The following is a 16,568-nucleotide window of genomic DNA, read 5'->3' on the forward strand; positions in this document are numbered from 1 at the left end:
TTGGTTCTGATTCAGTGTGACTGTTCAAATCAGGCAGAATTCAACCAGACAACCCCCCCCCCTCGCTGCCACCATAAGGGCCAAGGCAGACTGGGGACCTCTCAAAGCAGTAAGGTGGGCTCCAAATTGAATTAGGAACATTTTGAACAGCCATACTTCAGATTATGGAATTTTTTCCATTTTAATCACAAAGCATAAACATGTGCAAAGAAATTACAGGTAATCCCAATCTGTTTTGATCTGGGTTCAGAAGAGGTTTTCGGACACCTCAGTTTCACCCTGGAACTGTAATCAAAATAGTTCTACCCATGCATAGCAAAAAACCCATAGCTTAAATCTTGAAGCATATATCTATTTTCTTATTTTTAACGTATATAAAATATGTTTTCACTTAGTCCGAATGTTTCCTCCGTATACAAAACAGCAGCCAGAATAACATAAATTAAGCTACTACTACATACATGTTTTTCTGTACAATCATCCCGACGATTCCATTTTTAAATAAAAAGAAACAGTTTCCTTTTGTAGTAATACATTTTGTCTAGTTCAAATGATATGTCAGTTGGACCCCTCCAAATCACATGGGACAGATGTATGTGTGTGCATGTGACTCCCTCCCACCACATAATCACAGAATACAATAGTATTTAAACTGTGCTGTGAGGGGCAGTTCAAACAAACTTCCCCCAACGTACTTATGCAGCAGAATGATGGCACATCAGGTGGCAGGGGGGATGTGATTCTGAGAAGCCAGCAAATGAGTGGTTGAAACAGGCCCTTTAAGAGGCCATCCATAAATGAATGAATGATTCAAACAGACCCTTCAAACAGGCCCTTGTATTTAACATCTTAAATACAATGCTTATTTTTGGTCTATTTTCTAGTAAGCTTATGAGATCACCCGGCATTCCATGTGTGTGTTATCCGTGTGTCCGTCACCACCACCAGCTCCAAAACTACCACCACAACCACCATCAACTTTGCAATGCCTGGACCAATATGAACCAAATTGGGTACAGTTGTAAGGACACCTAGGGACACCTCAACAGCATAGTTTGTGATGATGTCATCCACCCCAATTCAAGATGGTGGACAGGTAAACATTTGAGGCACCAGTGGGCTAACTTGTGAACCGACTAACCAATTTGAACCAAATTTGCTGCAGGTGTAGGGACACATAGGGACAGCTCAAGTTTATAATGATGTCATCCACCTTGATCCAAGATGGCAGACACATTAATGTTTGAGTTGCAAGTGGGAACCAATTTGGATCAAATTAAGTACAATTATGGGTACACATAGGGACACCTCAAAGGCATATTTTATGATAATGTCATCCACCCCAAATCAAGATGGCGGACATGTGAATGACAAGTGCGTTTTGTTGAAAAGTGGTGTATAAGTAGAAGCAGAAGAAGAAGAAGAAGATGAAGACAATGAAGAAGAGAGCTAACTCGTGAACTGCCTAACCAATTTGGACCAAATTTAGTCCAGATGTAGGGACAGTGAAAGGAAAGTAGGAAGATTAGTTCTTACTAGAACAACTTGTTTAAAATGTCAAAAAGTTCAATTATCCCATTATTTAAAACATGCTCCTTTGCATTACTTCTTTCTGTTTTCGTTTTGGTCAAGGATTGCTAAAATTGTGTCCAGGCATATGTCAGTTCTTGATACCTACGTTGAATTGGTATGCAACAGCAGCTCCTAGTGGACATATTGATACTTTCCTGTGGATAGCTGGGATGAGCCTCATCTCACACATATTTTTAGTACCAAATATCTTCTATAAACACTGGCAAACACTGAGGTCATGCACATGACCTCCAGCCACTGCTTGGAAGGGCTTCTGGGAAGGCAGGAACTCACCTGCCTTCCCAACAGATGATCAGCTGAGATGAGTCTTGGAAAAACAACCATTCACAACCATCAATAGTAAAGAAAATCAGAGCTTATGAACCATTTAGAAGACAGATATGTGGAGACATCTTTTAAAAGTACCAAAACATACCAAGAATTAATCAGGTGCTTAAATTACTACTACTACTACTTCTACTACAGACCTGTTTAAGCATATACAGAGTGTCTCCCCCTTACTTTGTGTAGTAAATACAAACAATACGAAGCTGTCATACTGAGTCAGATCATTGGTCTGTCTAGCGCAGTTTGGTCTACACAGAGGCTTTTCCAAGGTTGCAGGCAGGAGTCTCTCTCAGCCCTATCTGGAAGATGCCAGAGAGGGAACTTTGAACCTTTTGCATGCTAGCATGCAGATGCTTTTCCCAGATTGACCCCATCCCCATCCCCTAAGGGGAATATTTCGTACATATAGTCTCCCATTCAAATGCAAACTAGGGCAGAGCCTGCTTAGCAAAGAGTGGTAGCAAGCATGAATTGTCCCCTTTGCTAAGCAGAGCCCACCCTGGTTTGTATTCAAATAGGAGACTACATGTGAGCACTATGAGATCTGAGGGGGCCACTCTGGGAAGAGCACTTGCATGCTTGCATGCAGAAGGTTCCAAGTTCCCTTCCTGGCAAGATGAGCTAGATAGGCCAATGGCCTGACTTAGTATATGGCAGCTTCCTGTTCCTAAGACCAGCTCTCTTCCATAAACCAGGAACAACATGTAGGTCAGATTGCATGGATCTTGAATCCTTTCATTTAAGCACCAGTTGTACAATTGCTATGAAACTTGTCTAGCTACACAGATTCAGCAGGAGAACAGGTCAGAACCATAGCTATTCAAGGAAAGCACTGGGATGTAAGTTGTCATCTTTAAAAACTAGTTGATATATGACTGACCTTCTTCCTTGAATCCTCACAATCTCTCAGATCAGTCAAAAACAGATGCTTTCTGAGTGTGTGCCCAACATTCATGGACTGGGCATCATATTTATGCTAGTGTAGATGCATGAATGAAGACCCATTTGTACAATCTGTATGTCATGTAGGCTTTAAATATACTGAGAAAGAAAGGCTGGCTGAAGCAGTTGTGGTTTCTCCTCTGGTACAATAAGAATGTCTGCAGAGGGCAACTCAAGAGCCAATGTAGAATAGTAGATAGTGTGTTGAATTTAGGCCAGGAAGATCCAAGTTAAAATTCCCACCTAGCTACAAAGTTTATTGGAAGACTTTGGACCAGTCACCATTTCCCAGCCTAACTTGGGTTTCTCCAGCCTGGGTTAGGCTGCACGTGAGAATAGCCTCATGGTCTTCTACCCGGGTTTGTGCTCCAAATTTTTGGTTGTGGGAAAGCAAAAGATAAGAGGAAAACCTGGGTAGAAGTGACTGTGTGGAAGCAAGAGAGGAGGAAAAGCTCCTCCTACCTTGCTTCCACACAATCCCTTCTACCCGGGTTTTCCTCCTATGTTCCTTCCACACAACTGAAAATTGGGAACATACAGCTCCCAAACCCAGGTAGAAGACAGTTTTTGATTTTGTGAATGACCTCATTGTATTTTTGGTCTCACATTCTAAGAACCGTGTCATTTGATCAGCGTTGTCTCAATAATACATTGCCCCAATACAATGAGATCTTTCACACAACCTCGAGGCCACGGCTGGGTGCGCTGTGGGGAAGGCAGGAACCCGCCGCCCAAACAAGCAGCGGCGCAGCAATCGCAAGACCTGGAAGCAAGAGGACTACCCCACTCCTGCATCCCAAGGTGCCCCAGGATACTAGCACAATGGCTGCTCTCATTAGAGCAGCTGCTGTGCTCAGAGCAGCCACTCCTTCCCCAACTCACTGTCAGAACCGGTGGCGGGTTGGGGGGAAGCCGTTTAACCCGGTGGTGATTGCCCTGATGGTTGTTGGCCAGGTTTGCTTAACCTTGGTTCGCTTAATCAAAAGTTCACTTAACCCCGGCAAAACACCGAGCTTGGTGCGGGGGCAGTGCTGAGGTTTGAATCAATCCCAGCTGCCCTAGCCAGGGCCAGGTTGAGCGTGTGAACCACCTCAATAGCTAGCACTAGAAACCTTAGTGTTGTAATAACCAATGCTGCAACATTTCAACAACATGGGAAGGCTGGTTTCCCTTCTATCGACTCCAGCAAACAATTATTGCTAGAACTCAAACATGACAATTTTATGATCTTGTTCTATCAAAACACTCAATTTCCATCTAACGCAGCAAATGTTTGGAATGAAACTAAATCCATCTCAAGTCTGAATATGCATGAGACAAACCAGCTCTGGAAAACTGTACCTGTAGCATTGCTGCTTCCTGCAGTTTTCTTTAGTGCTCCTGATCCTTCCACATCCACATTTGTGTTCCGAACATTGGTTCTGAATGTGAAAGCCATCTCCATCTCCATTGTCCTGCAGGACCAGGTTTTGGTAAAAGCAGACCATCATATGAATACTCATCTATGTTCTTGGACATGAAGATTGTATTTGGCACAAAAAAGCAATAATAATAGCAAGGTCTTCATGTTTGTAGTGTTTGGACACAAGCATGGATATGCATTTTGATGTTCAGATTTACACATGGGAAAAATATATGCTGGATGTGAGTGATACATCAGAACTAGCTGCATATGTGGCTCAAGGGGCCTAATATATCTTACACTGCTTATGTTTTAGTTGTATTTTACAAGATAACTGCTATGCCAGCGGCTAGAACAGAGATTAAGCAGAATGGTGGCTGGCTGGATGCACAGGCATTTTGCCAAGGACTGCAATGATAGCTGCTGCTGGCGTGAACACATTCTTCTCTTGCTATGCAGTAGATGTGCTCTTGCATTTGTATGCAGAAATCAGCAGGTGGCAGTAAGAACTTTCACAAATCTTCACCTAGGATTAAAAGTATATTTACGTACAGTGGCTCTGCAAATTTCTGGAAAAACATACTAGGTCTGCGCAATATTGGAATTCTGATATGGGGATCAGCCCGATATCGGCATTATCGGAGGTAATTCCAACCCATTGTTTATCTGCCAATATTGGATCAGAATTATCCAATTAGCTATTGGGAATATCGATAAAAATATTGGTGAAAATAGCAGAATATTGGAGCTCAAATGGTGCCAGGAACCTAAAATGACATTCATAACTTTCTGCAGTTTGTGTACTTCCCCCACCACAATGACAGTAAAAAAACCAAGGCTAGCATCTTCTGCCATTTATATGCCTGCCCACCCATGCATTGCTTTATTTATCTATTGCTTACCAATATCAAAATCTAGCAGATTCTCTAGATTCTTGGATGTTACACATTGCTTTCCCTGTGATTCTCGCATGTGACATCACTTTTTCTGCCGCAATTTTTGGATGCAGATACAATTTCTGAATTTTTTTTATTATTATTAAAACTCAATTGATGGTCAGATTGTCTTGCAATTATATACACAGAGCCCTGCCATCTTCCATTATGTGTGCACCAAATTTCAGAGCTCTCTGCCCAATCATTCCCATTTTGTAATTTTTTTAAATTTTCCCCATAGACTTCTGTGGGGATTTTTACCAATAGTTACAGTACAATAACAATATATGGAAGGGCCAAAACACTCAATACTGATACCTATTGGATCCAGTATTTTCAGCAGTGCACAGACCTAAAACATACTGCTAAAGTTACCTTGGACCACAAAGACCCAGGCTAAGTCACATATTATTACCAAGTTAATGCCTAAGCCCTGTACAGCAACATATATTACTTTATCAAATTTATAGACCACCCTTCCTCTAAGGATCTCAGGAGAATTTACACAGCATCTCCACACCCCCGTATAATCACAAATAAGCCTGTGAGTCAGGTTAGGCTGAGAGGGAACAACTGTCCCAATGTAACCCAATGAATTTTATAGCTTAATAAGGATTTGAACCCAGACCTTCCAAGTCCTATTTCAGCATTCTAACCACTATACCACACATCTGTATATGATTTCACTGATGCATTTTAAGGATTAAATAATTACTTGAACATTCTTTATCATTTTTTACTTAAAATAAAACTAAGGGAAATGGAATCTTGTACATCAGGGAATAAGTTTACTGTTGTTGATTAGACATATTTTAGCAAAACCTTTTCCAATGATCAGAGATTTGTTTCATACAATCATCATGTATTAAGTACTGCTGCAAACAGGACAGAGACTACACACATGAAGGATCTGACGATGCATTTGTTCATATGTTCTTGGTTGCCTTATCCAAACTGAATATATTTTGAATAGCCAGTTCCAGCAAATGGGGCCACATTCATTATCAATGAACTGGGGAAATGGATCTATGTTTATGATGAAATCACTTGTGGTTTAGTATGCTAGTTGCCAGCACATCTGGATTTGCTAGCGATAGATGGTTTGAATCATAGAGTGAATGCTACATAATAAGACAATTTATTAGGTTTTCAACATAAATGCAAAACAAAGGAAACTAACAGGAAAACATTCAGTTCTAGCCTTCTCATAATGGATGAAGTTTTCAGAGCCAAGAGTGCCTTTGCACAGTTTGGGCTTGTGCACCAGCCCAGCTGCACCCTTTCCTGGCTACTGTCACTCCATCACCCCTCTTAGTCACATATACTGTAGGGTGGGCTAACATGCTGTGTGCATAGGCTGCCTTTGAAAAGAGCTCAGAAAGTGTAGTTGGCTCAAAATGTGATGGCCAGACTGCTGTGCTTACAGGTGGCCATTATAGGGATCTTGTGAGTTCCCCAGTGCTGATCGATCTGCACAAGCTCTAGACCTATTTCTGAGCCCAGTTCAAAGTGCTGGCCTTTAATGCCCTGTGCAGTTTGGCCCTTAGAACCAACTTCTCCCATATGAATCTGCCTGCTTGTTGAGATCTTCAGTTTGTCCCGACACCTACTGAAGTCAGGCTGGGAGTGACCTGGAACAAGGGCATTCTCAGTAGCCTCTCCTCAATTGCGAGACTTGCTTTCCCCTTGCTTCGCACAACCCCCCACACTTCTTCACACAATGCCTAATTAATGTTGTGTGGAATTCCCTGCCATTTTCCTGAGGACCATCAACGTTGATGGCTTTAAAACAGGCCTGCTCAACTTTGCCCTCCCCAGCTGTTTTTGGACTACAAGTCCCATAACCCCCAGCCACAGTGGCCAATAGCCAAAGATTATGGGAGCTGTGTAGGCCAACGTCTGCAGGAAGGCAGATGTTGAGCAGAACCGGTTTAAAACATTAGCCAGATAGATTCACAAAGGAGAGGCTGGGCTGGCTCTCAATCATGAGGCCAATGTAAAACTTCCCTCTTCAGGGTCAGCATATCACTAACCATCCATCGTCTGCAGGAACAATGTCGCCACAGGGAGGCTTATTGCCTTGCAGCCCTTCTTGTGGGCTTCCGGGCCAGAAGCGCCTGTTAAGGCACTGCAGGAAGAAGGGCACTGACTGACTACTAGACCATCAGAGGGACCCCCTCCTGGGCCTGGTGACCCCGCAGGAATCTTGGGCTCTTCTGAAGTACTCCATACAAAGCGGGACGCTCTTGAGAGAGCTGCGGCGTGTTCCTTGGGGCGGTGCCGCTAGGTGGCGCTGTGGGTTACAGAGGCCATGGAGGTTCCGGCCTGGGGTCCTTCTGCTCGCGGTGGCTTCCGAGATAGGGACGTCGCAATTCCTCGGCACGTTCCTGCCGAGTAGCCGACGTCGCCGCGCTCCGGTCGGGCCTCTCCCCGCCCCCTTCCCGAGCGGGCGCCGCGGAGGCAGGAGCCCCAGCCGCGTCGCCAGGAGCCTCGAACGGACGGCGCCATGTCGGTGCCCCCCGCCGCCTCCGGGCGCCCCCCGCCGCCTGCCCCACCCGCCGGCTCCTCCTTCCCCGGCGGGCCCAGCGTTGCCTCGGCGAGCCTGAGAGCCCCAGGCGGCCCGGATAGCGTGCGGCTCTGCCAGAACGGTAATGAAGCGCCCGGCCGGCTGGGCCTAGAGGGGCGCATGGTGGGGCCGAAGGAAGCCGGCAGGGCGGCGCAGAGGCCCTGGGCGGGGGTCCGGGAGGGCAGGTGCCCCGTAATCGCCGGGGTCGTTTGTGAGGTTGGAGGGATCAACAGGGAGCTGGTTGGCTTGTTGGCCGGAGGGGGCACTGAGTGGGGCTAGGAGGCCCGCCGCCCCATGGAGTTGGGTGAGTGGGGCGCTGAGCGGGCATCAGGCGAGAGACGAGTCGTGGAGGGGCTGCTGAGGACTGGAAGCGGGGCAGAGAGAACGGCGGACTTGGGTGAGGAACCAGCAATTCCCGGGCTGGGCTGGGCTGGGCTGCCCTCTCTCCGTGGTGGCTGCTGGTGGGTCTTTTCTGCCTTGCGCCCGGGCATTTGGGCACGTGTGCTTTTTTGGGAGGACCTAAGAGCCGCCTGGGTGGGTGGCTGGGTTACGCCAGAGATCTGCCTAGTCCAGCCTGTTGTAGCCGACAGGAGCGGCCAGCCAGTTGCTTCTGGGAAGCAGCCCACAGGCAGGACGCGAAGGCAAAAGGCCTCCCCTTCTGGGTGTGTTCCCCAGTAACTCTGGCTCAAAGCTTTGGGGCCTCTTGATGTGAAGGCTGTATCTAGTTGTCATGCCTAATAGGTGTATCGGCAGCTGCGGTCCATGAATTTGTCAAATCCCCCTTTAAAACTGCCTAAGCTAATTGCTGTCACTGCATCTTATGGAATCAGTTCCATGAATTAATTGTGCACTGTGTGGGAAAACTTTCTTTTGTCTGCCCTGAATCCACTGCCACTTGGCTTCGTTGGATGACCCCAATTCTTGAGTTATGAGTCAGGGTAAAAATGCCCTTCCTCCACATTATCTGTAACTTTATGAACTTCAGTCATGTGTCCCTTTCCCCCTTTTAAACTAATGGCCAAACTAAACAATGCTCTTATTGTGTGATCAGGGCCTCTGTGTCTGTAAAATTTAAATAAGCTGCCTTGGGCCCCAGTCAGAACAGCAAGGGCAAAGGATTGAAGTCTCCCATTCCTTGCTATGGTCTGAATCTGCCCTGTGCAGCTTGGTGGGATAGGACCAGTTGTTCTCCCCTTGCTTAATATAAAGAGAATCACCACTTTGAATGGTGGCTCTTTAGTAGGGGTGGTATTATTTTGCCCTCTTCTTGAATTTTGGGGTATGCCTTATAACATTGTGAGTCACATGTGAAATTAAGTGTATGCTTATGAGCACTAAGGCACCAGGCCATACATAGCCTGACATTTTACACACTGCAGACATTGTGTGGTATACGTATTGAATTGGTTGATAACATGTTGTAAGATAATTATACTTTCCTGGTATATCTTTAGCAAAAGAACAGTCACTCTCTTTCCCCCTCCCCTTCCAACTGAGGACAAACTGCTACTGAGTAAATAGGCAGTTCTTTGCTGCTAGTGTATTACAGTTTCTGGAGGCAGAAAAGAACCTTCAGTATCCTGACATGAACAGAAGATGTTCTGCTTGCACAAAGGACCATTTTCGCCAATCCCTTCCCTCTGCACCCTGCTGGGCCGCCTGAAAATTTGCCCTTGAGGGTTGGAGGAACCTCAGGAGCAGATCTCCTGGGTGTCCAAAGGGCAGCAGAGGAGATTGGTGAGCCCCCCCCCTGCCCCCTTTCACAGGCAGACCATCTTCCACTCAGAGACCTACTAGACAGGATGTTGCTCAGTGTGTAATAATGGAGGTTTGGCTCATAAAGTTATTCATTGGTATACTAATAGAGATGTTACACATATGTCCCTATTTCCATTACTGAAAGCTAGAGGGTATACTAAAACTTTAATCTTTCCTCATAAGTAAAGTATTCAAATCTTTTGATTGTCCTTTTCTGCATGTTTTCCAGCTCTACAAGGTCCTTTTCAATAACCACAATTGTTCAGTGTTCCAAATGTAGCTGCATCATAGAGTCATATAAAATTGTGAAAGATCCTGAATGTTCTGTTTCCAATTCCTTTTCCGAGGGATTGAAGATGTATAGTATGGTTTGGAATCTGTCTTTTTCACAGCTTCAACACACTTAGTTGACGATCAGTCTTTTCATCACAAAATCGCTACCAGGTCAGATCCTTCAGTATAAATGTGAAGTTGAGAGATGGAAGGAGTGCCTTCATGTGCACTACTTTTCATTTACTTACACTGAGTCATATTTGTCCTTTTGTTACACATACATCTAATTTGGGGAAGAAGTTTTTGAGCTCTTCACAGTCAGCTTGGCTTTAGCATGAAGTTAACTTTTTTTCTTTTTTTGCACTTTAAAATTTTATTGGTTTTTACAATATCTTAACAGTCCAATTACATTTAATTAAGTAAATATTAACTTCCCACTTACCAGTCTGCATGGTTCATATTAGCTATACAAATCTACCATTGCTATAATAATTCAAAACACATATACTCCACATTGCAAACTCGATTTTACCCTACCCAACCTGCTGTTGTTACTAAATTTCAAACCCTGCTGAAAGGTCCATATTGGAAAAAATAGTTCTTTAAGTAGAGTAAGAATGGCTCCCAATCTTCTTTGAAACATTCCAAGTTTTCATCCCTTATGAGTGCTGTAAGTTTTGCCATTTCAGCGTATTCCAAAATTTTTATCAACCAATCTTTTGAGGGCATTTTATTCTCTTTCCATTTCTGCGCATATACTATTCTAGCCACTGTGGTTGCATACATTAAAAATGTTAAGTTTCTTCTGGAGAACTCTCCTTGCGTTATTCCCAGCAGGAAGGATTCTGGCCTCTTAGGAAATGTCATTTAAAAAAATTTCTTCAACTCCATTATATATCATATCCCAAAAGGCCTTTGCCTTCCTGCATGACCACCACATATGAAAAAAGGTTCCTTCAAATTGTCCACATTTCCACATTAGTTTGAAACATTTTTGTACATTAATGCTAATAGCATGAAGGTTACTTTCTGGCTCTGGGGTAGCTGTTTCAGCTCTATAATTGTTCCCTCTACCCTAAACTTTATATAGGCTTTTAAAAAATAAGAACAGCCCTGCTGGATCAGGCACAAGGCCAATCTAGTCCAGCATCCTGTTTCATATAGTGGCCCACCAGATGCCACTGGAAGCCTACAGGCAGGCTTTGAGGGCATGCCCTCTTTTTTGCTGTTACTCCCCTGCAACTGGTACTCAGAGGCATCCTGCCTTTGAGACGGGATGTGGCCTATAGCCCTCCGACTAGTAGCCGTTGATAGACCTCTCCTCCATGAATTTATCCAAAGTCCTCTTAAAGCCATCCAGGTTGTTGGCTGTCACCACATCTTGTGGCAGAGAATTCCACAAGTTGATTATATACTTAGTCGTATCTTTAGTCATATCCCCTGCAAAGGTTGGCTGAGATATTATAACTATCCCCTCCCTATATGAAAAGAAGAGAGATATGTAACATAGGAAGCTGCCATATACTGAGTCAGACCATTGGTCCATCCAGCTCAGTATTGTCAACACAGACTGGCAGTGGCTTTTCCAAGGTTGCAGACAGAAATCTCTCTCAGCCCGATATTGGAGATACCAGGGAGGGAACTTGGAACCTTCTACTCTTCCCAGAGCAGCTCCATCCCCTAAGGGGAATATCTTACAGTGCTCATACCTCAAGTCCCCCATTTATATGCAACCAGGGCGGACACTGCTTAGCTAAGGGGACAAGTCATGCTTGCTACCACAAGACCAGTTGTCCTCTCCTATCTTGTTATACTCTCCTATCTTGTTCACACACGTACACTCTGTTTTCAGTTCCTGCTTTCCATTTAACGTAAGATCAGCTCTGCTTAATCATATCCAAAGCATATATATCCAGCATCCTTTTTAACATGAAATGTGTCTAACATGAAAGAATATCAAAACTGTGCTGAAGAGTTTTCTATAAGAAAGTAAGGCAGGGATGAGCACAAACGTTAAACATTGGGTGTCTTTATTTCAGCCCAATGGTTACTGGTAGGATTTTGACAATGCTAGAACTTTCTAGCCCTCATGGTTGCAAGTAATGGCAAAGATCTCTTGTGTAGCTTTCGTGGTTGCCCACCTCAGAATATAAGACAGTACTAACTGTATGACTGGCCACGTTGGGATGATTGTGTGTGTGTGGTTTAGCAATGTGTGCTGATCAATGGCTGTAATTCTTTCTTGGTGGCAGATAGAACTGTTATGTGATACACAGCACAAATCTGTCTGATACCTCTGCTACAGCGATGAGGGAGGCCACGCATCTAGATCCTGAGAGCAGTGTTCTCTCTAACAGGGATTCCCAGATGCTGTTGAATACAACTCCCAGAATCCCCAGCCAAAGGCCACTGCAGCTGGGAATTCTGGGAGATGTAGTCAACAACATCTGGGAATCCCTGTTAGACGGAACAGTGTCTGAGAGCTGCTGCTATTATTATTATTATTATTACTACTACTACTACTACTACTACTACTACTACTACTACTATTATTAATTCAATTTCTATACTGCTCTTCCAAAAATGGCTCAGGGCTGTTTACACAGAGAAAAATCTTGCATTTTCTACAGTTTTGAGTTTGGTTGTCAAACCCAGTTCAAGTCAAATCCCTAGGTATCCATGAAGCTCACTGCTTACTGAGAGGTAGTGACTGACCACTAACCTAGTCCTCCAGGAGTTGTCATTAAAATGATCATAACCCAGAAACTGCCCGCAGCTCCCTGGATAAATGGAGTGATATATGTGACTAAAAAATATGTACTGGGCACGTTTTGCTGTTAAGCCAAATTTTAACTTTGATTGTAACAACTCAGTAACAATGAGCAAATTGTGAGTTCTTGGTATTTGTTAATGTTTGCAGGAACTGAAGTTCAACTGCTAACATAACGTGCATAGATCGTAGTACCTTTATATTTCAAAGGTGCTGCTCCTATGGCTGCTGAACCTGGACCTTAAAGCCTATGAGAAATCTGTTCTTAAGGGGTTTTATTGCATTATCTTTGAATTAAGTTGTAGTGTAGTGTCATATACTTATTGGAATGTACTTACCTTACAAAATTGTCATGTGTAGGAAATGGAGGCTCTGTTTGTTATGCAGAGAGTGTTTATGCTTTTTCTTTATTTGCAAATTCTGGACACACCATAGCACTCTTCATTCATTCATTCATTCCAGGCTACTGAATTCATGCAAACATAGAAATCTTGTTATTCTCCTATACCTAAATATTAAAACCAATGGAAAAGTATGCCTCTGCACTATGGTGGCAGCTGGAGACCTAAATGTATTAGGGAGAAAGTCCCATTACACTTAGAAGCTGAATATCTAGGATTGTTCTGTAAATGTCCCAATAACTCATCTTTTTGCACCAGTGCTCGGAACTATATTCAGTCTCGGTGATAGTGCTTCCATGGTTCCTGTCTGACACAACTATTCTAAGTAAGGACCTTTGGCAGCACTCTGGTGAGGCATTCGTGGATCTTTGTACTGTTCCTTGGGCCCTTCTTGGTCCATAGGGGTGCTGCAGAGGTAAGACGGAATGCATTGTCCCCTGACTCATAGCAAAGGAGGGAATTGGGGTGTTGCGTATCAGCTGTAACAGTTGCAACTAGAGCTGAGGCAAGCTTGCAGGAATCAGCATTGGGCTTTGCAAACATTTTTGTGTGTGTCCATCAAAAAAACACCATGAGTGCTTGAAAAAGCACAAAGCTGTTTCTGAGGCAAGAGAGGATATGTTCCATTTGTCTCTTAAATGGCAAGTCTGTGCTCTGTGTTTTGGTGGACAATGAGGCTACTACAGTGCAGTGTGTCACAACAGAGAGATTTGGCCCCAGCTCTGCAGATTGTCCATTCAAGCAGGCATTCTGTTGAGAACAATGTAATGCAGACAGACAACTTCCCTGTGTCTGCCTGTCAGCCTTATACTGCTCTCTAAACAATGTGAATTTTGACGTACATTCAGTTGGAATATGCAAATGCGTATGTTCCAAAGTGCATTTTGGCACAGCTAGAACTGGGTCAGGTCTTCAAGGGCAATGTGGTTGCCCTCACTGCTGTAACAATGTGACATCTCTGGTTCCCAGACTGACCTGGCCTTTTATATCTAAATACATTCTTTTGGATTGCACTGTCTTTCTGGTGACAACTAAGAAAACTCTCCACCATTGCTTTAACACGGTGTACACTAATTTTATATCATATAGTTGTTTCAAAAATGTTTTGTTCACAATTGTGATGCATGAAATTTCAATCTAGACTGCTTTTGTCTCTTTTGGAACTTGTACCAATTGTTGCACAAGTTAACTTTTGTTGCCTGCTCGCCATACTAGCACAGTAGTGTTATTGAACACTTGGACAGATTCCAGAAGGGTAAATATATTGGTCTTTTGCCAAGTGGGAGGGAATCCTTAAAGACTAGTTTATTGTGGCATGAGTTATAGGCAAGTGATGTCTCTAGCGTTCCGGGATGTTTGGTTTCCTGGTTTTCCTTTAAAGGAATAATCCATTATTCCCCCCCCTCCCCTTTTCTTTCTTTCTTTTCAGGTCCAGTGCAGAATCAGATGCAGTTTGCTTCAGGATATGGCGCTCACTCTCAGAACTATAGTGCTCCCTCGGGACACTATTCACAAGTGCCCAACAAAACTATCCCTTCACAGCTGGATAACCATTATGGTGCCGATTATTATTCTGCCCACTACTCAGCACCAGCACAAAATGTTATTGCTTCTTCTGTGGCTCCCAACATGCCGAGCACACAGCAGTTGTACCATAGAGCACCTCATACAGCAGAATCATCTGGACCTTTCCAAGGAATGAATTATTCTGCACAGCAATTACATGCCAGCATTTCACAGTCCGTTTCCTCCTTTGGCAGTCCCTACCCTACTTCAGTCTTGCACTCTGCCAGCTCTTCCGTTCCATCTCAGGGATTTGTTGTTGCTCCTTATACTAGGTCTGCTGCTGTCTCTAGTGTGGCTTACCCTAATGTTTCATATCCTTCTATGCCCATTGGCAGTCCATATGGGCAGGTGCCTACTTCTCACAGCATACCAGCACCTGGACATTTGAAAGAAGCAAATGATTACTTTAGTCAGAATAGAGCCACACTTCCAGTACAGCCAGTAGTTCCTTTGGGATATAATGCTGCATCGTGGTCTGCTCCAGAACTCCATTTGGCTCAAGAGAATCGTAGTGGAAGCTTTGCAGGATCCCTGCCTGATGCAAGCAACCCGCTGAGTACAGGTACCGCACAAAGGACCAAACCAGATGTGAGGGAGCAGCCATGGTGGTTCATGTGTCTGCCCCATTCTCATCTGAAATGGGAAAGAGCTTATCACATGGGTTGGGGGGGCGGCTCAGCCCTCCAGTGTTAGTTTGCTGCACTGTCACTTCAAGCACTCTTTCCCCATTATGAATCACTTTGAGGCAAGCAGCTCCTTATCACTCTCTTGAATTGCTGATCTTTTATTAGGGCAGTCTGAGCTATGAGCCAGATGCGTTCATTAAGCGGCCATAGGAGTGATTTCTAGTATGTACTGTCTAGGAATGCTGTTGACATTGTTGCACACGTGTTCTCAAGATTTCTGCTATTGTGTAAACTACCAGTACATTTAAAAGAATGTGAATGGAAATCCTCAGGATTCAAAAAACCCCATAATGTTTGCCTGCATAGGCAGGGCTGGCCTATTAATATAGGCAGATATATTAATCTGACTGGATTGGCACATAGCCAAGTATGTCGGTGATGCAGACATTGTTAACTTTAATGTTACAGTGGTTCTTTACTTAGAAGCTAATGCTTTATTTTTTGCCACTGCTATAAATATGACTGCAGTAGAACAATGAATTTTTCATTCAATGTTTACAGAACAGTATTGATTTACATCTGATAACTTAATTTTTTGTTTTGTTTTTGCCTTATTAAAATATGCATTTCCCACTTTTTGATTGCTATTTCAGGTTTACCACAGCCTGTAAACCAGAATGTTCGGCCTGCAGTCCTTGCCCAGGCAAGATCCTCAGCTGTGACCTCTTCAGTAAGAACACCTGCTATAGATAAGATCGCCCAGCCCACCACTACCACTTCTCTCGCACAACCACCCGAGCCGTCACTTCACGAAGGTATAAAGTGGAAGATGAATAAAACCTTTCCTATGCATTTTGATGTTGCCTTGAAGTTAATATTTTGAAATAAATTCTGTTTCTAGGTTTTGTAGACATTAGGGATGTGCCTGAATCATTTCAGTACCTCTTTGAAGAGGCGCCAAAATGATTCAGCTCCCTGCAGCGGAAACGTTTTGGCGTGGGCTGAAGGGTTTCTTTAAGAGGAGGCAGGCAGGTCCTTCCTGCCCCTCCTGCAAGCCTCTACCACCTCATTGTGGCTCTGTACTCCGTAAATGTTCTCTGTGAAAGCAGCAGCCTGTGTTGCTGTCTCCTTTAAGCCGCCCGCTGCAGTGATGGGATGCTGTTCCCAGCATCCCTTGCATGGTGTCGACTCATCAACGTCATTTGCATGCTGACGCCACGCAAGGGATGCTGGGAACAGCATCCCATTGCCACAGCGGGTGCCTTAAAGGAGACAGCAGCACAGACTGCTGCTTTCACGGAGGACCTTTACGGAGTACAGTGTCGCAATGGAGTGGCACAGGCTTGAAGGGAGCGGCAGGTAGGACCTGCCTGCTTCCTTTTAAGGGAATCCCTCCCCGTCCCCTGGGA

At 44.2% G+C, this 16,568-nt stretch overlaps 1 protein-coding gene across 4 annotated transcripts in view; it reads left to right on the top strand.

Annotated features, from left to right (window-relative positions):
* The first annotated feature begins 7,583 nt into the window (after positions 1 to 7,583).
* Positions 7,584 to 16,568, top strand: part of SEC24B (SEC24 homolog B, COPII coat complex component) — a 50,792-nt gene continuing 41,807 nt past the window's right edge. For 3 of the 4 annotated variants that reach the window (XM_053257060.1, XM_053257061.1, XM_053257064.1), the window contains exons 1-3: positions 7,584 to 7,847; positions 14,397 to 15,095; positions 15,813 to 15,974. In XM_053257060.1, the coding sequence (XP_053113035.1) occupies positions 7,706 to 7,847; positions 14,397 to 15,095; positions 15,813 to 15,974 (1,003 nt within the window). In that variant the 5' untranslated portion in view covers positions 7,584 to 7,705. Of the gene's footprint in view, positions 7,848 to 8,030; positions 8,163 to 14,396; positions 15,096 to 15,812; positions 15,975 to 16,568 lie in introns of those variants that run through there. The other variant, XM_053257063.1, reaches the window with a different exon arrangement.

Source organism: Hemicordylus capensis, chromosome 5 (genome assembly GCF_027244095.1).
Source record: "Hemicordylus capensis ecotype Gifberg chromosome 5, rHemCap1.1.pri, whole genome shotgun sequence".
In the NCBI taxonomy this organism is placed as follows: Eukaryota; Metazoa; Chordata; class Lepidosauria; order Squamata; family Cordylidae; genus Hemicordylus; species Hemicordylus capensis.